We start from the raw sequence: 23,431 nt of genomic DNA on the forward strand, positions 1-23,431 counted from the left end.
AAGTCCAAATATGAGTTGAGTTTCAGTTAACATTTTGTAATGGAAATACATTTAGAGAGAATTTTATTTTTCTTTTAGTTGTGTAAAAAACAGTTTCAGTACAGTGCCTCTTTGCGAGCACATCTTATTCGTCATACCAGAAAAGATGCACCCTCTTCATCCTCGTCCAATTCCACATCTAATGAAGCATCGGGAACATCATCTGAGAAGGGCAGAACCAAGCGGGAATTTATATGTTCCATATGTGGAAGAACATTACCTAAATTATATTCTCTCCGAATACATATGTTAAAGCACACAGGTGTAAAGCCACATGCATGCCAGGTAAAGCTAAAGCGTTTATTTTGCTATTTAAAGAACATTAGAACTTAACTATGGGTGCCAAAGAGACTGGTGGGATATGTATTCTCAAGTCACTCTCATATTTGTAAAATGTCAGGTAAATTTATGACTTCTTTATTGCCTAGATCAAAGGTGATTCCCTATTGTGTTTTTTAATTTGCTCTCTGAAGTTGTAATTTGAATCTATTTAAGATGTTTGTGAAAACTTACTAGGGTCCAGAGGATGTATAGGGTGAAAAATAACCAATTTATCACCCCAGTCGTTCCTTAACCTTCAACTGGACCAACCAGGACTAGAAAGGAACCCATGGCTTAAACAAATCTCTGTGGTCCGTAAAAGTCCTGCCTAAGCTGTGTTCTTCTCTAGAGCTAAGGATTGAGAGTACCTAAATGCCAAAATATGACTCAAGGGAAATGAATCCTCTGATTAGCCAGCTTTGGGCTATTTTGAACAGTGAAAAATTTCTAGTAGCACCTGTAGCCTTATATATGAGTATGACTCAGTTTGGGTTTTTTTTGTCTGTTTTGAGACGAAGTCTTGTTCTATCTCTCAGGCTGGAATGTAGTAGCATGATCACGGCTCACTGCAGCCTTCATCTCCCAGAGGATTAAACCATCCTCCCACCTTAGCCTCCCAAGTAGCTGGGACTACAGATGTGCACCACCACGCCTGGCTGATTTTTTTAAATTTTGTAGAGATGGGGCCTAACTGTGTTGCCCAGGCTGGCCTCAAACTCCTGGGCTCAAGTAGTCTTCCTACCTCAGGCTCCCAAAGTACTGGAATTATAGGTGTGAGCCACTATGCCAGGCCTGACTCAGTATTTTTATTAAAAAACAGTTTTGGAACCAATGAGATTTTTTTTCTTTCTGTATTTTAATAGTTTTTGGGGAAAAGGTGGTGTTTGTTTACATGGGTACGTTTTTTAGTAGTGTTTTCTGAAATTTTGGTGTACCCGTTACTTGAGCAGTATACACTATACCCAGGGTGTAGTCTTTTATGCCTCACCCCCAACTCACCCTTTCCCGAAAGTCCCCAAAGTCCGTTGTATCATTCATAGCTTAGCTCCCAATTGTGAGTGAGAACATATGATGTTTGGTTTTCCATTCCTAAGTTACTTCATTTAGAGTAGTGGTCTCCAATCATTTGAACCTGGGAGGTGGTGGTTGCAGTGAGTCAAGGTGGCACCACTGCATTCCAGCCTGGACAACAAGAGCAAAATTCCATCTCAAAAAAATTAATTAATTGGTCAGGTACAGTGGCTCACGCCTGTAATCCCAGCACTTTGGGAGGCTGAGGCAGGCGGATCACAAGGTCAGGAGATCGAGACCATCCTGGCTAACATGGTGAAACCCTGTCTCTACTAAAAATACAAAAAATTAGCCAGGCATGGTGGCACACACCTATAATCCCAGCTACTCTGGAGGCTGAGGCAGGAGAATCGCTTGAACCTAGGAGGCAGAGGTTGCAGTGAGCCGAGACCGCACCACTGCACTCTAGCCTGGGCGACAGAGTGAAACTCCGTCTCAAAAAAAAAAAAAATTAATTAATTTTTAAAAGAGTAGTGGTCTCCAGTTCCATCCAGGTTGCTGCAAATGCCATTATTTTGTTCATTTTTATGACTGAGTGGTATTCCATGGTATATATATACCACATTTTCTTTATCTGCTCATTGATTTATGGGCATTGGGGCTGGTTTCATATTTTTGCAACTGAATTGTGCTGTTGTAAACATGCATGTGCAAGTATCTTTTTCATGTATCAGTGAGATTTTTTAAAGACAGGGTCTTTCTTATTATCCAGACTGGAGTACAGTGGCATTGTCTTAACTCACAGTAAGCTCGAACTCCTGGTTTCAAGCAATCCTCCTGCATCAGCCACCCGAGTAGCTAGGACTTCAGGTGCATGCCACCACACCCACCTAAATTTTTTTTTTTTTAAGTTTTTATAGAGACCCTGCCTTTTATAGGTCTTGCTATATTGCCCAGGCTGGTCTTGAACTCCTGGTCTCAAGTTGTTCTCCCACCTGGGCCTCCCAAAGTGCTGGGATTATAGGCATAAGCCACTGTGCCTGGCCTCGAGTGAGATTTTTTTGTATTTCTCTTTTTTGTACCTTTTTATTATTTTAGAAGAGAATGGGTTGAACTCTCATGTACCCTTCACTCAACTTCAGTAGTTACCAGCTCGTGGTACATGTGTTTTATGTATACTCTTATTCACTACCCTACTCCCACCCCCACCCCCACCCCACCAGGTTTTTGTTTTTTTGTTTTTTGGAGGCTCTGTTGCCCAGGCTGGAGTGCAGTGGTGCGATCTCAGCTCACTGCAACCTCCACCTCCCGGGTTCAAGCAATTCTCTTGCCTCAGCCTCCCGAGTAGCTGGAACTACAGGCGCATGCCACCACACCCGGCTAATTTTTTGTATTTTGGTAGAGACGGAGTTTCACCATGTTGCCCAGGCTAGTCTCGAACTCCTGAGCTCAGACAATCCAACCACCTCAGCCTCCCAAAGTGTTGGGATTACAGGCATGAGTCACTGTGCCCAGCTCCGCCAGTTATTTTGAAGCCAAGTCCTAAGGATCACTTTATTTGTAAATTTATGTTTTTTTGTTTTTTTGTTTTTTTTTGAGACAGATTCTTGCTCTGTCATTGAGGCTGGAGTGCAGTAGCGTGATCTTGGCTCACTGCAACCTCCGCCTCCTGGGTTCAAGTGATTCTCCTACCTCAGCCTCCCGAGTAGTTGGGATTACAGATGCCTGTCACCACACCTGGCTAATTTTTGTATTTTTTTTTTTTTTAAGTAGAGACAGGGTTTCACCATGTTGACCAGGCTGGTCACGAAGTCCTGACCTCAAATGATCTGCCTGTCTCGGCCTCCCAAAGTGCTGGGATTACAGGCATGAACTACCACACCTGGCCATAAATTTAAATACCAAATATTAGTTGGGCCTCTGGTCTTCCCATGTGGCACTACTCAGAATGTGTGGTCTGTGGATGATAAGTACAGAAATAGAGAGTAAGCATGTGGAAACTGTCATAGCAATTTGGCATTGTCACATCATTTTTAACAAAAATTTTTGTGTTTAACAAAAATTTATCTTAGTGGATTGTGGAAAAGGAAAAAAAATAATTAGTTCTTCATCACAGTTTGAAAAGCACTGTTCTAGTTGGTGTAGCAGGAAATGGTATATTGTTCTTGATTAAGCTTCCATGTCTCTTAATGTAAGGTATACTATTTACCAGTCTCAAGGATAGCGTGAGGTTTGTCTGATTTTTACTGTTTTGGGAATCTCTGGTGATCACATGGATTTAAGAAAGATAACAATATTTGTTGAATACTGAATCAGAAGAGGGGTCAACTTTCAAGTTGGTTTCAACTTTTACTTTGTCATTATGTTTTATTATAAGTTAAATAATTTAAATATTTATTTAAAATAATATATTCATTTTCTCTGTCCTCATTCAGAAACAATCTCCCTTTTTGTTTTATTGACTTAATCACTCCTGTTCTATCTTAGGTCTGTGGAAAGACTTTTATCTATAAGCATGGTCTAAAATTACATCAGAGTCTTCATCAATCACAGAAGCAGTTCCAGTGTGAACTATGTGTTAAGTCATTTGTTACCAAACGGAGTCTTCAAGAACATATGAGTATTCACACAGGTAATGAGAAATTTATATTGACATAGTTACATTTCATAAACTATTAATGATTATGCTTTAATTATACCAGAAATTATATTGATAAACTGATAGTCATGTGTGCTCAATTTTGTATTGAGACAGTATTTTAAATTAAAAGTGTAGGCTGGGTGCGGTGGCTCACACCTGTAATCCCAGCACTTTGGGAGGCCGAGGCGGGCGGATCACAAGGTCAGGAGATCAAGACCATCCTGGCTAACATGGTGAAACCCCGTCTTTACTAAAAATACAAAACATTAGCCAGGCATGGTGGCGGGTGCCTGTAGTCCCAGCTACTTGGGAGGCTGAGGCAGGAGAATGGCATGAACCCGGGAGGCGGAGGTTGCAGTGAGCCGAGATTGCGCCACTGCACTCCAGCCTGGTGACAGAGCAAGACTCTGTCTCAAAAAAAAAAAAAAGCGTTTTCTTAAATCTGGTTTTACAGCTATGTTTATGTATAGAATGTTCATTGTTTCCCTCAGTGTAGAAAAATGTGTGCTAAGTGTCAAAATCATGCATAATTTAAATCCAGGCATAAAGAAATGATCATGCTTTTAAAAAGTTAAATGGTAGGCAGACATAATTGTCAACATAGTAGTTGGCTTATATTTTTTGTCCATACATACTTATTTTTAGATGTTTTAAAGCAAAAATGTGGGAATAGCCAATGTAGGGTAGATACCTGCTGCAACTTGTATTCAACTCTAGTACTATTACAATCCATAGATCATACAACTGTATCACATTCCTTGGGTCATACCCTCTGATAGTACTATAGTTGTTGACAGGAAATGGGGATTTTGACATGGTTTATTGTTATTCTTAGATGTCTGCCAAATGTTATAGCTTCCATGTCCCCTTGGTAAAGTAAATTGTAAAATATGACATAAAGAATTCTGTATATTAAAGGCCAGGCGTGGTGGCTCACGCCTGTAATCCCAGCACTTTGGGAGGCCAAGGCAGGCAGATCACGAGGTCATGACATTGAGACGATCCTGGCTAACATGGTGAAACCCGTCTCTACTAAAAATACAAAAAATCAGCTGGGCGTGGTGGCACGTGCCTGTAGTCCCAGCTACTCGGGAAGCTGAGGCAGGAGAATCACTTGAACCTGGGAGGCGGAATTTGCGATGAGCCGAGATCACGCCACTGCACTCCATCCAGCCTGGGCAACAGAGTGAGATGCCATCTCAAAAAAAAAAAAAAAAAAAAAAAGAATTCTGTTAAAACAGGGCTGATTGCTGAATATGTGACAGGGTTTTAATTTTTTCTAATAGGAGAGTCCAAGTACCTTTGCTCAGTTTGTGGAAAGTCTTTTCATAGGGGCTCTGGACTCAGCAAGCACTTCAAGAAACACCAACCAAAGCCTGAGGTTCGAGGCTATCATTGTACTCAGTAAGTATTCAGTATGTGAGACATTCAGTTAATTTAATTATGTTTTTACTCAGTTTTCAAAAAAATGTTTGAAGATAATATTAAACTGTAACTTCAGTTTACTCTTGATTTTAATGTCCTTTTTTTCTTGCCTAAGAGTTACTATTTTTAACATCTTTGAGATGTAAATTATTTACCATACAAATCACTCATTTAAAGTGATGTAAGATTTTCAAATGTACTGCCTGGAAGTGGGGACTGTGGGAAAAAAGAGTCTCACTGCCAGCCAGTTTCTTTTCCCCCCTCCTCTTCATTTTCCAGATCCTCCTAAAATCTCTGTTATAATCGAGGTAAAATTCATATAACGTAAAATTAATCGGGCCAGGCACAACAGCTCAAGCCTGTAATCCCAGCACTTTGGGAGGCCAAGGCGGGCAGATCATCTGAAGTCAGAAGTTTGAGACCAGCCTGGCCAACGTGGCAAAACCCCGTCTCTACTAAGAATACAAAAATCAGCCAGTCGTGGTGGTTCACAACTGTAGTCCCAGCTACTTGGGAGGGTGAGGCAGGAGAATCACTTGAACTCTGGAGGTGGGAGGTTGCAGTGAGCCAAGATCACACCACTGCACTCCATCCTGGGCGACAGAGTGAGACTCCGCCTCAAAAAAAAAAAAAAAGTCATTTTAGGGTAGGCACAGTGGCTCATGCCTGTAATTCCAGCACTCCGGGAGACAGGTGGGAGGATTGCTTAAGTCCAGGAGTTCAAAACTAGTCTGGGCAGGCAGCATAGCAAGACCCTGTCTCTTAGGAAACAAAAAGCCAGGAAGCTCTCTTGCTTTTCTTTTACCTTTTAGGTTCAGGGGTACATCAGAAAGCTCTCTTACAGAGATTCAACAATTTTTTTTCTTTGTTAAACGTTTGCCTGGTCACTATAAGCTTTTCATTAGTTTTTAGAGTTCCTGGTAAGGTTGATTCTAACAGTTTGCCAGTTTGTCCTCTGCTTTCTTGGAGAGATGGGCTTTTGGAGCTTCCTACTTGGCATATTTGTTGATGTTACTCTAATTAGTCTTATTTTGAAACAAAGATAGTTTGTTATCAATACATTTTTAGTTATTAATGAGAGTACACCCAACCCAAACAGGCTTGAATTAAATATAAAGTCTAGGAGTCTGGGTGGTTTAATGTAAACTGGATTCAAATTCATTAGCACTTGTTTTCTCTGAGGCACCATATGGGCAAGACAATGGCAGTGGTTTCAGTCTCACATCCTCTCAAATTCCAAATTGTCAAACTTCTTTTCTGGTAGTTCCATCAAAGCCCTGAGGGTTAACTCCAGTTATATCAAGTTAAGTCAGTCATCCCTGAGTCAATCACTATGGCCAAGGGAATGCTTTGTTGTGATTAATTTAGGCCCAAGTCATTTGCTCTATCCCTAGGGTCAAAGGTAAAGCCTACCCTCAACACATGGACTAAGAATGAGAGGGTTGAAATAGGGATCTCAAAGTGGGGTAATTTAGGAGAGAGAGAATGGTAAATTTCCTCTGTAATAACCTTTGGGAACTATGCATGATTCTTTCTAAAACATTTCTAGTAGTCTTAAGATGAAAAGAACCTAAAACCCTGTAGCCTTTATGCAAGATTGGAAAATTAGGGAATTCTTTTAAGTTGAGATCATCTTTTGGAGTTCTAAAAAACTAAAAATAGTTACTGAGTTCTTGGAAACTTGTTTTAAAGGAATAAGATTATCCAATTGGGTAACTGAACTTTATTGCAGATGTGAAAAAAGTTTCTTTGAAGCTAGAGATCTTCGCCAGCACATGAACAAACATCTTGGTGTGAAGCCATTCCAGTGCCAATTTTGTGATAAGTGCTATAGTTGGAAGAAAGATTGGTATTCCCATGTGAAGTCTCATTCTGTCACTGAGCCTTATAGGTGAGTAAATTTGAGAAGGAGCTGAACTTAATTAATACATGTGTGTACTCTGATTGTTATGGCTACTACTACTTTGGACAAAATAATTGGGTATTTTCCCCTATTTTAGGTGTAATATATGTGGCAAAGAATTTTATGAAAAAGCTTTGTTCAGAAGGCATGTAAAGAAAGCTACTCATGGGAAAAAAGGAAGAGCAAAGCAAAACCTGGAACGGGTGTGTGAAAAATGTGGAAGAAAATTCACTCAGCTAAGAGAGTACAGGAGACACATGAACAACCATGAAGGTAACTATACGTTGTACTATATGGATCCTTATAGGATAAAAGCGAGTCCAGTAGTGATTCTCCCTTTACCAGCTCTTTCACTTTCCTTGGTAAGAGATTAATTTCATATCTTTATTCAAATGACAGAGGTGATCCTGAACCTGAGTACCTAATTATTGTGTATATAAATAGATTCCTTTTTTAGTGAACTTAATTCTGTATCCACATTGTTATGCTGAACTAAACTATTTGAAGCCTCTGCTTTGAAGGAATGAAAGAATAAATGAGATTATGCACAGAAACTAAAATTTGTCTCAATCACATCTGTCCACAGGAAGATCTTTAGAGAGATTTATAGTTCAGAATCTTGTTTATTATTATTATTTGTTTTTTTTTTTTTGAGACAGAGTCTTGCTCTGTCACCCAGGCTGGAGTGCAGTGACGCGATCCTGGCTTACTGTAACCTCCGCCTCCCAGGTTCAAGTGATTGTCATGCCTCAGCCTCCTGAGTAGCTGGGATTACAGGCATGCTCCACTATGCCTGGCTAATTTTTGTATTTTTAGTAGAGATGGGGTTTCACCATGTTAGTCAGGCTAGTCTCAAACTGCTGACCTCAGGTGATCCACCTGCCTTGGCCTCCCAAAGTGCTGGGATTACAGGTGTGAGCCACCGTGCCTGGCAAAGAATCTTCTTTATTCTAAGGAAAGTCCTAAATAAAAGATTGCCACAGTCCAGATAGAAAGGCTTATGAGCTACTGTACTTTTTAATAAAAGGAAGTTTGGTAGGCAGTTTAAGTATATTTTGGTGCTTGCACCTCACTACACATGCTTTTTTTTTTTTTAGGAGTTAAGCCATTTGAGTGCTTAACATGTGGAGTAGCTTGGGCTGATGCCCGATCTCTGAAACGCCATGTCAGAACACATACCGGTGAACGGCCCTATGTCTGTCCTGTATGTAGCGAAGCCTACATAGATGCTCGAACACTCCGTAAACATATGACTAAATTCCACAGAGACTATGTGCCTTGCAAAATTATGCTGGAAAAAGACACCCTTCAGTTTCATAACCAAGGAACTCAAGTGGCACATGCTGTTAGCATCTTAACAGCAGGCATGCAGGAACAAGAAAGCAGTGGTCCTCAAGAACTTGAGACTGTGGTAGTGACAGGAGAAACTATGGAAGCTCTGGAAGCTGTTGCAGCTACTGAAGAGTATCCATCAGTATCTACACTTTCTGACCAAAGTATTATGCAAGTGGTTAATTATGTATTAGCACAACAGCAAGGACAGAAGCTATCTGAAGTTGCAGAAGCTATTCAAACTGTTAAAGTAGAGGTAGCACATATTTCAGAAGGAGAATGAGTATGTTAATGAAGATAAAAAGAAGTGACATCTCTTGTACACTGAACTCACAGAACATTTGTTTACAATTCTATGTGACTGTCTGCTTGGAGTTTACATATCAAAGCTCTGGGCTGTAACATTTCCAAACGTTTTGTCTGGCCAATGGGTTCTATAGAAAAGTCCATTTAGTGTAAAGAAATTGAAAACAGATCTATTAGGTTGGTGCAATTACTTTTGTACCAACCTAATATTTTGACGGCAGTGGTTTATCATGATATACCTTTTATGAATTAATGTTTATAAATTACTGAATTTAAAACTGTACAGTTTCATTTGCATTTTGACATTACTTTATTATACATTTTGCATTTAAAAGGCTGCACCAGTTGGCTTTTCTTCTGTTTTATTCTCAAAATATAGAGATTCTGTGATTTATTTGCCCTGTTTATGGATTAAAAAGAAAATTCTAATATAAAGCATTTCAATAGGATGCATAGGTGTATTACGTTTTTAAAATGCTTTAGATCTGTGATTCTTGACTTACTATTTATTTTATCCCCTTTTAGGTCAGGGATTCTTTATTCTATTTTAAAGCACTTAATGAGTTACATGTTGTAATCAAGTTTGCACAATATATTTATCTATATGAGGAACCCATAAATGAATAGCTAATTTTTAAAATGCCATTAAAATGCATGAAATGCTTATTAAAACTTTACTATACTATTTCTTCAAGGCAAGTAAATTGACCATGAGAAAAGAACAGTTATTAAACACTGTTGATGGGAAAATTTTCCTTGATAACACAGGACAAGTAATGGAAAAAAAATTCTCATTATTTGCAAAGAATGAACAAGTTAATGAACAAACAAGCTAGGTTTGGTATGTTTTCAGCTTTTGTATCATGTTTAATTATTTAATTTGGTTGAAAAACTGCAGTTGAGAAATCGGATAGCAATATAGACATTCACAGCAGCCCTGTGGATACCATGTAATTGTCAGGTAATTTCAGAATGTTGAAAATTATTCATTGCAGCCCTTATAGTATCATACTTGAAGAATTTGATTACAGTTCCACCAAATTGTTGAAGATAAATTATTTTTAAAGGTTACGAAAACTAAGTTATATTAGTTCCTATGTTTGATTTTTAAATCCCACCTCCTCAAGCTATCCAATTTTCTGACTTTGAAAATAACCATGAGAGATGCCACATTTCTCTCTGGGAAACTACCACTCAAAGTATAATTGTTAAAAATTAAGCTTTTAGGTATTAGAAGCTGTTATAAAGTATAAAATTAAGATATAAGCAGACCACATGTAAATCATTCATAAAGCACAAGAAAAGAATGTGCCTTGATGTACATATATTACTAAGATGCCTCTCCCAGTTTACTTTAAAAATGGCTTTAAGGATAAAGAATAAATGTGATAGCTGTGCATGCATTATATGTTTGCATTTGCAAATTTCCGATTGTTTTAACAGCTGTGTGGCTGACTTTCAATTTTAAGACGTGAATTGACATACAGCCCATAACTTTATAATGGCTGCTCATTTATCTTATCTTTCAGTTAGTGAAAAAGCATTTCAACCGGACTAAAATTTGGAATTGTGTCTTCTATGTTCCATCCTCTGTTGTTACTAGATTTAGTTTAAAAATTGTGTATGACCATTAATGTATGTCATAAACATGTAAATAAAAGATGTTGAATCTTGTTGAAAAGCATGAACTTTGGAGTTGAGCTTGTTACTATTTTCAGTTCATAAATCAGTTGTTACTTGATGTGTTACTAAGTAAGTTAATTTATTTTTAAAGGGAAAGGAAATCAAACACTAAAAAGTAACAATTGGAGGAACACAATATTAAAACTTCTTACTCTTAAATATAATTGATATGGACAAGAGGCAGGGAAATAATGGGTAGAAGAGGGCAGTTCCCCAGCAAAAGCCTGGAAACCCATGGCCCTAAATGAGAACAGGCATTCCTGTTTTCATGCCCAAATGTTGCTTTTTGGCCCACCATGCCCCCCTATCCTGTACCCATATAAACCCTAAACCGCAGGCTCCATGAGCAGAAGAGTGGTGCGGCAGAGAAGAGAGGAGCGTCTAAACGTCCAGAGGAGTTTAGCTGAGGGCGGTCAGAGAGGAGATCAGCCATGGGACAGCTGAACTCCAGGAGAAGATCATCTTCCCACTCCATCCCCTTTCCAGCTCCCCATCCATCCCGCTGAGAGCCACCTTTATCCAGCAATAAAATCCCCCACATTTACCATCCTTCAGTTTGTCCATGTGACCTGATTCTTCCTGGACGCTGGACAAGAACCCAGGTACCAAGAGGGCACTGAGCTAGTTAACACTTAAGCCATCTGTAGACAGCAGAGCTAAAGGAGCACTGTAACATGCCCACTGGGGCTTTGGGAGTTGCAGGCACCCCCTACCAGATGCTACTGTGGGGCCAGAGCCCAAAAGCACTCAATCTGGCTCCTGCACTTGCCCGACTGTGTGGTTCCCCTCCTGTAAGGGGTTTGGCTGAACAGATGAGCCACACCCCTGTCGCGTGTCCTGCGAGGATATCAGGGAACTCTTCCATTTCATAATCTTGTCACAGGATTATATATTGTGCCATCAACCATCAGCTTTGAATAATTTAAATTTGTAAATTATATAAATTCCATGTAGAAACAAATGTTAAGAAGGTTCCAAAAATTCAGTGCAGTTTTAATGTTACCAAGAGGGCATTGTTAATTTATAACAATTCCTTTTTAGAAACATAAAGCATATTGCCGTCATGAGATGACTTCCAAAAACAATGGGTGTCTCCCGATCAAATAAGGAGGGCTTAAGCACTTTTGGCTACTTGTTATGCTACTGCTACGAAGCAATTTGAATCACTGTTGTTACTCCCTGAAATGCATGTATTGTCAATTGAAATGAATTAAGTAATGCTCTGACAGGTTTTAATATGTTCGTTTTACTAAAAGCCAATGGGGGTTTGCATAATTACCCAAGTTACTTAAACTGTTGGATTTAGAGCTAATCCAAACCTTCAGGCTTTTTTTCTGCCCCCTGTTGTTGTTTTTATAGCATTGGTATAAACTAGTGTGGGCATGATTTTTTGTTGTTTGTTGTTTGAGACAGGGTCTCTGTTGCCCAGGCTAGAGTGCAGTGGTGCAAACACGGCTCTCTACAGCCTTGACCTCCTGGGCTCAAGCACTGCTGCCTCAGCCTCCCAGGTAGTGGGGACCACAGGTGTGTACCACCATGCCCAGCTAGATAATTTCTTTTTTTGTAGAGATGGGGTCTCACCATGTTGCCTAGGCTGGTCTCAAACTCCTAGGCTCAACTGATCCTCCCACCTAAGCCTTCCAGAGTGCTGGGCTTACAGGTGTGAGCCACTACACTGGGCCAATGATGCTTTTTGGGCTGATGATGCTTTCTGTTCCTGATTCTTTCTTTCAAATCTAATCTTTTCGGAGGTTCCTAACAGGTTTTACATCCAATGCTTGGCACATATGCAGTAAAAGTTAGCCTTTGCTTCCCCCAATCCTATAAATTTATCAGAACTAGTTGTTGAAATGTGTGGAGCAAAGATACATAATTTCTTTAATCACTTAAAATACGCCATACTTATTTTGTAGTCTATTATTTGAAGATTTCATTTTGTTTTGGTTTTTTTTGGCTAGTCAAGTGAAGCAGTGGGAATGGAGAAGGAACAAAGAAATCTGTAACTGGTTGTGACCAATGAGTTATAAATACCACTGCAATCTTACCAGCCATCTGAAGTTTTGAAGTTTAATACTGCTGCTATTAGATTTTTTTGTGGGTGGGGGTTGGACAGGGTCTCACTCCTGTCACCCAGGCTGGAGTGCAGTGGCACTATCATTGTTCACTGCAGCCTTGACTTCCTGGGCTCAGGTGATCCTCCCACCTCAGCGCCCAGAGTAGCTGGGACTACAGGTGTATGCCACCACATCCAGCTAATTTTTTGTATTTCTAGTAGACATGGGGTTTCACCATGTTACGGAGGCTGGTCTGGAACTCCTTGCTCAAGTGATCCACCCACCTCAGCCTCCTAAAGTGTTGGGATTACAGGTGTGAGCCACTGTGCCCAGCCCTTCAAGGAGTTTTATATGAGTATGAGTTCAACTCCTATAGGGCCTGCTATGGTTGAAATGTTTGTATCTTACAGAATTCATGTTGAAACTTAATCCCTAATGCAGCAGTATTGAGGTATGACTTTGGGAGGTGATTGAATCATGAGGGCCTTGCCCTCATGAATATATTAGTGTCTTGCAAAAGGGCGGGAAGCTACTAGCTTTTGCCTTATGGCCTTGTGCCATGTGCGAACACAGCAACGAGGCTCCATTTTGGAAGCAGAGAGCAGCCCTCGTCAAACACTGAGCCTAGCGGAGCCTTGAACTTCCCAGCCTCCGGAACTGTGACAAAATAAATTTGTTATTTATAAATTATGCAGTTTATGCTATTTTGTTATAGCAGCCCAAATGGACTACTGACCTTATTTTAGGGAATCTTATGCCACCTATCTAGGTTGAAGATAGTTCCTTCCAGACCAATTTGTTTTCTTCTGTGAGGTTTCTGCAGGAGTATCAGTGCCTAGGTACTATATTTCCATTAACTTCTCAGCATATTGTTTCCCAGGTGAATAATTGTAAATTTGAACTCTAAACCAGTATTAGAACAAAGCTATTTTGTGTAAATCTTCAGGGTGCCATGGCTTACGCCTGTAATCCCAGCACTTTGGGAGGCTGAGGTGGCCGGATCACCTGAAGTCAGGAGTTCGAGACCAGCCTGACCAACATGAAGAAACCCTGTCTCTACTAAAATACAAAATTAGCCAGGCATGGTGGTGCATGCCTATAATCCCAGCTACTCAGGAGGCTGAGGCAGGAAAGTGGCTTGAACCTGGGAGGCGGAGGTTGCAGTGAGACAAGATTATGCCATTGCACTCCAGCCTGGGCAACAAGGGCGAAACTCCATCTCAAAAAAAAAAAAAAAAAAAAAAAAAAAATCTTCAGGGGACGCTTTTGGCCCACCTGAAGCTCAGCATGAGACAATATCCTTTTCTCTCTGGGGTGGTGAATGGATTTTTTTCTGGTTTGTGTTTTTGCTGAAAGTAAAGCTCTTCATTGGTCCCAGCTTTGTGTAGAGCTATCAGTTTCTATTTTTGTGTACCCAAATCCTGATCTCTTGTCACCGTTTGGCTGTCCAAAGCCAATCCCTTTGAGCCTGGCAATCTCATCTACTAGAGGCTACTGCAGATTCAATTCAGTTTCATATTTGGAGCCCTAGGACATTCCCTTTCTTACAAAGTAAGTACTTTGACTTTCAAAGGATGTTATTAAGCAGAAATTTTCAGGTGTCTTAGTCTGCCAAATACTGAAAACCATGTTGTGTTGTTTTTAAAAATATTTTTACCGTCTAGTTACTCTCTTTTTTCTTGGGATGTCGTATTTTAGCAGTCTTCCTTTGCATTGAACATATTTTGGCAGTTCTTTTTTTATTCTCTGTACCTTTGTCTGTCATTCTCTCCATCTTCTCCCTTCCTGATAACCTATGAGAGTCCCTTGACCTGATTTTTAACTGTTTTTATTCAATATCTATTGAATTCTTTATTTCAAAAATTATATTTTTATGCCAGAATTTCCACGTTTCTTCATAGATGCTTATTTCTGCTTCCCATTTCCATTCAGCTTACTTTGCTGATTTTATTCATATGTTCATTTAAAATTCTTATTGAGCCAGGTGCAGTGGCTCACGCCTGTAATCCCAGCACTTTGGGACCCTGTGGTGGGCAGATCACTTGAGGTCAGGAGTTCGAGACCCGTCTGGCCAACATGGCAAAACCCCGTCTCTACTAAAAATACAAAAAAAAAAAAAAAAAAAAAAAAAAGCTGAGGGTGGTGGTGGATGCCTATAATCCCAGCTACTAGGGAGGCTGAGGCAGGAAAATTGCTTGAACCCAGAAAGCAGAGGTTGCAGTGAGCTGAGATTGTGCCACTGCACTCAAGGCTGGGCGACAGAGCAAGACTCTGCTTCAAAAAAAAAAAAAAATTGGCTGGGCATGGTAGCACATGCTTATAATTCCCAGCTACTCAGGAAGCTGAGGCAGGCGAATCGCTTGAACCCGGGGGGTGGAGGTTGCAGTGAGCTGAGATGGCGCCACTGCACTCTAGCCTGGACAACAGAGGGAGAGTCCGTTTCAAAAAAAAAAAAAAATTGTGTCTGTTCTATGTGCTGTGCTATAAAATTATTACTTTGAATATATCACAAGTTATACTAGCATTTTACTGGAAAGTAGTCCCAATCCAGACCCCAGGAGAGGGTCCTTTGACCTCGCACAAGATTTCGAATTCAGAGTGAGTCCATAGAGTATAGTGAAAGCAAGTTTATTAAGAAAATAAAGGAATAAGGCCGTGCGGTGGCTCACGCCTGTAACCCCCAGCGCTTTGGGAGGCCGAGGCAGGCGAATCATGAGGTCAGGAGTTCCAGACCAGCCTGGCCAACATGGTGAAACCCCGTCTCTACTAAAAATACAAAAATTAGCTGGGCATGGTGGCACGTGCCTGTAATCCCAGCTACTTGGGAGGCTGAGACAGGAGAATCACTTGAACCTGGGAGGCGGAGGTTGCAGTGAGCCAAGACCTTGCCACAGCACTCTAGCCTGAGCAACAGATCAAGACTCTGTCTCAAAAAAGAAACAAGAAAATAAAAGAATAAAAGAATGGCTATGCCATAGGCAGAGCAGTGTTATGGGCTGCTCCACTGAGTATACTTCTAGCTATTTCTTGATTATATGCTAAACAAGGGGTAGATTATTCATGGGTTTTTCAGGAAAGAGGTGGGCAATTCCCGGAACAGAGTTCCTCCACTTTTTAGACCACATAGGGTAACTTCCTGACATTGCCATGGCATTTGTAAACTGTCATGGCACCAGTGGGAGTGTCTTTTTAGCATAACACATTATAATTAGCATATAATGAGCAGTGAGGATGGTCAGAGGTCACTTTCAGCACCATCTTGGTTTTGGTGTGTTTTAGCCGGCCTCTTCACCACATCCTGTTTTATCAGCAAAGTTTTTATGACCTGTATCTTGTGCCAACCTTCTATCTCATCCTGTGACCAAGAATGCTTAATCTCCTGGGCATGCAGCCCAGTAGGTCTCAGACTTATTTTACCCAGCCCCTATTCAAGATGGAGTCACTCTGGTTCTAACACCTCTGACATCACTGATGGGCATTTGGGTTATTTCTAGCTTTGGGCTGTCAAGAAGAATGCTGCAAACAACATTTTTACCCTTGTCATGTCTCTTGGTATATATGTGCATGCATTTCTGTTGGGTACATAACTAAGAGTGGAATTTCTGAGTCATTTGGATTTGTGACTGTGAAATTGCTTTGGCAAAAGATTATACCCGTGAGAAAATTATGGTAGTCTGGGAGATCTGATTTAGCCAACTTCCCTCTTGTCTTTAGCCTTCAAGCTGTCCTAATTATTCCTGGGTTTAAGATAGTTTAAATGATAATCACCCTTTCCCTAAACAACTGCCTTTGTAAGGCTAATGAGAGACCACCAGGTTAGGAGGATGGATGAGCCTGAATTCTGCTAAGGTGTGGACAAAAGCGAATGCCAGCTGTTATTCCAGAGGTCACAAGATATGCAACTTCCTCAGTTACTCCTGAAGATAACATCACTACGTAGAACCTAAGATTGGCCTTTCAAGATATCTTTTCAGGTTTTTTACATGTCTTACCCAAGTAGCTTCACCTGGACCCACCAACGATCCTGTGGCCCCAGCCAGAAGTGACTCAGGGCAAGAGGACAACTTCAACTCCCTGTGATTTCATCTCTGAACTAACAAATCAGCAGCAAGCACCCATAGCTTAGAAACCTCTACCCCTTTCCCCGAACTACCTTTGAAAAATCTCTAACCTATGAGCCTTCAAGGAGATTGATTGAAGTAGTAACTCAGTCTCCCAGGTGGTGGCATGACTGGCCTCGTATCAATTAAACTCTTTACTACAAGGCAATGAATTTATTTTGTTTTTGCAGTGCACAGAAAGAACCAGTCAGATGGTTACAAATGTTCAACTTTTGTAAGACAGTATGTTCAGGCTGGGTGTAGTGGCGCCTGTTATCCCAGCACTTTGGGAGGCTGAGGCAGGCAGATCACCTGAGGTCAGGAGTTCAAGACTAGCCTGGCCAACATAGTGAAACCTCATCTCTACTAAAAATACAAAAATTAGCCGTGCCTGTAATCTCAGCTACTTGGGAGGCTGAGGTGGGAGAATTGCTTGAACCCGGTAGGCGGAGGTTGCCACGAGCTGAGATCACGCCACTGCACTCCAGCTTGGGTGACAGACCAAGACTCCGTCTCAAAAAAAAAAATCTGAGACTAGGTAATTTATTGTAAAAAGAGGTTTATTTGGCTCACAATTCCAAAGGCTGTACAGAAAGCATGGCTGGGGAGACCTCAGCAAACTTACAATCATGGTGGAAGTCAAAGAAGAAGTAGTCACATCTTACATGGCCGGAGCAGGAGGAAGAGAGAGAGGGAAGAGGTGCCACACACTTTTAGACAATGGGATCTTGTGAGAACTCTTGTCAGGAGAATAGTACCAAAGGAGGAAATCCACCCCCATACTCCAATCAAGTCCCACCAGGCCCCACCTCCGACACTGCGGAAAACAATTTGACATGAGATTTGGGTGGAGACACAGACCTAAACCATATTGGCCATTCAGATATCCTTTTTGTGAAGTAATTATTTCTTAATATCATATCCAATTTCCAATGGGATTTTGTATCTTTTTCTCTTTCTGAATGCAAACTCTTTGTCATTTATGTTTTGCAAATTCCACCTCCCACTTCGGAGCTTGACTTTTCATTCTCTTAATGGTATCTTTTTATGAATGTCCTTAACTTTAATGTCACCCAGTTTATAAATCTGTCTTTTTAGAGACTTTCCCTGTCAGAAGATCATTACATTACCTTATTTTTTAAAAATTTTATGGGCCAGGCACGGTGGTTCATACCTGTAATCCCAGCACTTTGGGAGGCCAAGGCGGGTGGATCACAAGGTTGGGAGTTTGAGACCAGCCTGGCCAACATAGTGAAATCCCATCTCTACTAAAAATACAAAAATTAGCCGGGCATGGTGGCATGCACCTGTAGTTGCAGCTACTTGGGAGGCTGAGGCAGGAGAATCACTTGAATCTGGGAGGCAGAGGTTGTGGTGAGTTGGATCACACCACTGTAGTCCAGCGTGGGTGACAGAGTGAGACTCCACCTCAAAAAAAAAAAAAAAAATTATGCCAGGCGCAGAGCCTCATGCCTGTAATCCCAGCATTTTGGGAGGCCGGGGCAGGCAGATCACTTGAGGTCAGGAGTTTAAGACCAGCCTGGCCAACATGGTGAAACCCCATCTCTACTAAAAATACAAAAATTAGCCATACGTGGTGGTGTTGTAACCGAGTGAGTTACAGAGAAACGCCACACTCTGAGACGAATTCAGGAGTCCTTTATTAGCTGTCAACCGAGAGACGGCTAGTGCTCAAAGTTCTCTCGGTCCCGAAGGGGCTAGATTTTCTTTTATACTTTGGTTTAGAAAGGGGAGGGGGGGGTCTAGTGAAAACAATCTTACAGAAGTAAAGTAGGCAAAAAGTTAAAACGATAAACGGTTACAGGAAAGTAAACAGTTCCAGGTGCAGGCACTTTAAGTCTATCACAAGGTGATAGACGCGGGGCTTTGGGCGTTATCAACTGGACACAAACGCGGGGGCCTGGGGTGCTATTAACCAGGCGAATTCCTGGGAACTGCGGATATAGCTTACCACAGTATCTTATCAGTTCCTTGCATTCTTGGATGTGCTGGGAGTCAGCCTGCACAAGTTAAGTCCTTGAGGAAGTGGGTGGGTAAGGGGCTGCAAGTGAAGGAGCCAAGATGGAGTCTGTCTGGCTCTCTTAGCTAAGGGAGAATCAATTCAGGTTAACACAAGGTAGGATATCATATTCCCCACTTGTGTTTTTGGGGAATCAAATCATTGATTCCTCAGTTATAACAAGGGGATTATATTGGGTTTTAAGATACATAAGCTTGACAGAAGCTATGCGTTGCTTTATAAAGTTAAGAAACCAATTTAATATATAAGGCCCAAAGACTAAGCCTAACAATAGGAGGAGAAGGGTTCCAGCTAACCCAGTGATTAGAGTGGTTAGCCACGGATTCCAGTTAAACATGCTTTGGTACCAGGGGTGTTACTTTCCCGTTCCTGTTGGCATCTATCTAGATTCTCTCGAACTTTTTGGAGAGTATCTTTTATGACCCCAGACTGATTGGCATAGAAGCAACAACTCTCTCCCAGAGTGGCGCATAACCCTCCTTGGGAGAGAAATAGCGATCTAAGCCTCAGCGGTTTTGAAGAGCTACTTCAGCTAGAGACTCTACTTGGGTATGTAGTATATTTATGGCTGATTGGAGATTGCTTAAATCAGCATCCATTTGTTGAGATAGGGACATTAGCCCAGTTTCTCCCTGAACCAGGGAAGCCGTGCCAATGGCTGCTGATCCGGCTATACTAAGGCTGGCCAGAAGGGGTACGAGGAGTGGGGCTGCTAGGCGAAACCTGGAATGTAATTCAGGGGGAGCGATGAGAAGTTGTGCTTCTGGCCCACTATACACGTAGACCTGGGGGAGCACATGAACCAACATACACAGGAGAGGTCCTGGTTCAGTCCCATTGATGCAGCATGTGAGACCTGAAGCGTAGGCTAACCAGGTATTGTTAGGTGCCTAGTAGGAGACTGAGGCACTTAAGGAAGTAAGTAGAGACTGATTACAGGTAGCCTGAAAGGGAGAAGCAGATAAGTTATATCTGGCGCTAATTAAACAAGAAGCATTTCCAGACACGTCTCCTAATGTGAGGGCAGGGGGCATGTATGACAAGAAAGTCAATTTTAAGCGTGGCTTCTACTCCTAATCCAACATAATATGGGGGTTTGTTCTTTAGGCACAACCAACAATCTTGGGCTAGTTTAGGCTGGGTGAGATTGAGGAGGTGATATAACCCGCCCAGAATGGACATCAGGCTGGGTTGCAGGTGCTATCGTTGCAGCTGAGGTTTGGGAACCAGGAATGGTGGAGGGACAGTTAAATCGACCCTGTCTGGGTGTTTTGGGAACATAGGTCACCTAAAGCAGTCTGAGGCCCGACTGGCTTAGGAGGGCTCCATGAGACCAGGATTTTCTTCTGGATGGTGAACATAGTTCCGACATCAAATCCTGGGATATAAAGCCTTAATCCCCATGACATGCCGTAATACCATTGAGCTAAATTAGGGTTATGGACAGTTCTAGTAAGGGGATTACAATTTCTCTTAGTACACAGTTTAGATCAGGAAGCACAAGCTATGGAAAGGGTAGAAGATCGGCTTGATCCCCCAGAGTAGGTGGCCAAAGTTACACATGTCCAGTCAGGGCAGAAAAACTGGTAAGAATCTTGACAACTAGAGTCAGGGTGATTTCCAGGACAGAGGTAAAAGTCAACGTTCTGGAGTCCTTTTTCTGCACCTTTGGAGCTTCCACATCCAGTCTGGCTTCCGGAGTGTCCAAATCCCGCAGCAAGGCCGACGCTCCCTGCTCCCATGACCGGCAGATTGCGTTGTTCTTCGTGGGTACGGGCAGGCTCTGGGAACAGAGCACATAAATCAACTGCAAAAGAGACTTCCTTGGAAGTTCCTGCCTTCCAAGTAGTGTTTGCAAACGCACGTCCCATCATGAAAGAAGTGAGGAGGAAAGGGTAGGATGGAGCAGAGGACATAATAGGCGGAAACAGACAATAGAGGTAAATAAAAAGAATTAATCTGATGGCTTCACTCGACTTAGGTGCAGTTTTAAGGGGCCTGGCCCAGGCTTGGGGACCTATGTTTCTTGTTGGGCTCTGTTAGCCTTTTTGATGCGAGAGTGATGAATCCAAGCCAGAATGCCATCCAATTTCAGAGCCTTCGGCGTGGTGAGGATGACGGTATGAGGTCCTTTCTAGGCAGGAGTGAGTCCTTCTTTCTGGAACTTTTTAACGTACACCAGGTCACCTGGCTGGAAAGAGTGGCAGGGCCCCATCTAGTCAGGAAATGGATTGGGATGAGCTCCCCGGACAAGTGGCTGGATGATGTCTTGTTACCTGTTGGAGAGACTGCAGGTACTGTAATAAATGAGCTTGTGAGATTTCTGCTAAATGGGTATCCCTTAGCTTAGGCAAGATAGGCAGAGCCCTCCCATAAATGATTTCAAAAGGTGAAAACCCAGCCACGTAAGGAGTGCATCTTACTCTAAGAAGGGCTAGAGGAAGGAGCTTTACCCAGTTTTCACCAGTTTCTAGGAATAATTTTGTAAGAGTACTTTTTAGGGTGCGGTTCATGCGTTCTACCTGCCCAGAGCTCTGGGGTCGATAGGCACAAGGGAGCTTCCATTGAATGTTTAGTGCCTTACTGACTGACTGAGCCATGGACGAGGTGAAGGCGGGTCCGTTATCAGACCCTATGGCAGCAGGCAGCCCATGTCGAGGGATGATCTCATTGAGTAAAAGCCTAACTACTGTGGTGGCAGTCTCGTTTCTGGTGGCAAATGCCTCGGTCCATCCGGAGAAGGTGTCTACTAGCACCAGGAGGTATTTGTACCCTGCCTGGTGCGGTTTTATCTCTGTAAAGTCAATTTCCCATCTTTCTCCTGGTGAGTCTCCCCGGATACAGTGGCCTGGGCTGGGTTTAGGACGCTGCTTGGTGTTTACCTGAGCACAAGCCGTACACCGAAGAGCTGCTTGGTTAGCTAAGTCCTGAAGGTGGGGGATCTTGAAATGGCTCCTCAGAAGCTGGGCCCGTTTTACTCCTCCCAAACAGGTGGTAGAATGCAGACAACTGATTACAGTTTTCCCGAGGGCTCGGGGCATGAAGATTCTGGAATCAGGAAGAATCCACCAACCTTCCTGATTTTTACTGGCCTGAAAATCGGAAGCCCGTCTTTCTTCCTCTGTGGAGTATTCTGGGTGATCTGGTGAGTCAGGTTGTGGAAAGGACACTGCAGGCAGTAGGGTCAGAGGCACGACTGGAAGCCGGGCTGCCTCCCGAGCTGCAGAGTGTGCTCTTTGGTTACCACGAGCAATGGCCATGTCCTGTCTTTGATGTCCTTTGCAGTGAATTACAGCCACCTGCTGAGGGAGCCAAACGGCTTCAAGCAGGGCTAAAATTTCTTCTTTGTTCTTGACAGTCTTTCCTGCTGAGGTGAGTAGCCCACGCTCTTGGTAGACGGCTCCGTCCACATGCACAGCAGCAAAAGCATACCTGCTTTTGTGTAAATGTTAATACCTTTGTCCTTACCCCATCAGAGGGCCTGAGCGAGGGCAACCAACTTAGCCCTCTTTGCCGAGGTACCTGCTGGTAGTGCCTGGGCCCACAGTATATCTGTCTCCATAGTGATGGCCGCACCAGCCTTTTGAACTCCCTGCTCAAGGAAGCTGCTACTGTCTGTAAACACGGTGGCGTCCACCTCCTTTAAAGGCACATCTTGGAGATCAGGTCGGCCAGTTTCTGTAGTCTCTAACAGTTCTTGGCAGTCAGGGACAGGTGTGGTGAAGTCTGGATCTGGGAGCAAAGTAGCTGGATTTAAACACATTGTGGGAGAGAAAGTTAAATGAGGCTGATCTAACAGTAAACTCTGATACTGCAAAATGCGAGCATTTGACATCCATTTGCCAGAAGCACTTCGCAGCAAAGTCTCTACGGCATGAGGAGCCGTAAGGGTTAAATTTTCACCTAGAGTCAGTTTATCAGCCTCCTGAACCAGGCTTGCTGTGGCTGCTACAGCTCCCAGACAAGTTGGCCACCCAGATGCCACAGGGTCCAGTCTTTTAGACAAACAGGCCACTGGGCGTTTCCATGGCCCCAAAGTTTGAGTGAGTACCCCTTTAGCGACTCCTTGGCTTTCATGAAAAAAAGGTGGAATGGTTTTGAGATATTTGGGAGGGCTAGGGCAGGGGCCTCAGTTAATTCTTTCTTTAGGTTTTGAAAAGCCTGTTCTTCAGTGTTAGTCCAAACTAGTGGGCCATTCCATCCGGTAGCGGTGTACAGGGGCTTGGCAATTTCCGTGAACCCCAATATCCATAGGTGATAGTATCCCACAGACCCCAGGAATTCACCCACCTGTCTCTTGGTGGTGGGAGTGGGGATTTGCAGGATGGCTCCCTTCCGAGCACCGGTGAGTGCCCTTTTTCCTTTATCTCATACCCCAGGTAGGACACTCTGGGAAGACAAAGCTGGGCCTTCTTGGCCGAGACCCGATACCCGAGCTCCTGAAGGAGGTAAAGTAGGTCCCTAATATGTCGCAGGCAGCTGTCAGTAGTTTCAGTAGCCAGTAAAAGGTCATCCACGTACTGAAGAAGAGTACAGTCAGGGTGACTGGCTCAGAATGGTAGAAGATCTTGTTGG

General features: G+C 42.5%; 1 protein-coding gene across 1 annotated transcript in view; it reads left to right on the top strand.

Annotated features, from left to right (window-relative positions):
• Positions 1-10,666, top strand: part of ZBTB11 (zinc finger and BTB domain containing 11) — a 29,459-nt gene extending 18,793 nt beyond the window's left edge. Inside the window, exons 6-11 of the mRNA XM_030801820.1 lie at positions 79-324; positions 3,859-4,003; positions 5,299-5,416; positions 7,170-7,328; positions 7,438-7,613; positions 8,438-10,666. Coding sequence (XP_030657680.1) covers positions 79-324; positions 3,859-4,003; positions 5,299-5,416; positions 7,170-7,328; positions 7,438-7,613; positions 8,438-8,955 — 1,362 coding nt within the window. The 3' untranslated portion in view covers positions 8,956-10,666. The remainder of the gene's footprint in view (positions 1-78; positions 325-3,858; positions 4,004-5,298; positions 5,417-7,169; positions 7,329-7,437; positions 7,614-8,437) is intronic.
• Positions 10,667-23,431: the final 12,765 nt, after the last annotated feature.

The sequence above is a fragment of the Nomascus leucogenys genome, chromosome 21 (assembly GCF_006542625.1).
Source record: "Nomascus leucogenys isolate Asia chromosome 21, Asia_NLE_v1, whole genome shotgun sequence".
NCBI lineage: Eukaryota > Metazoa > Chordata > Mammalia > Primates > Hylobatidae > Nomascus > Nomascus leucogenys.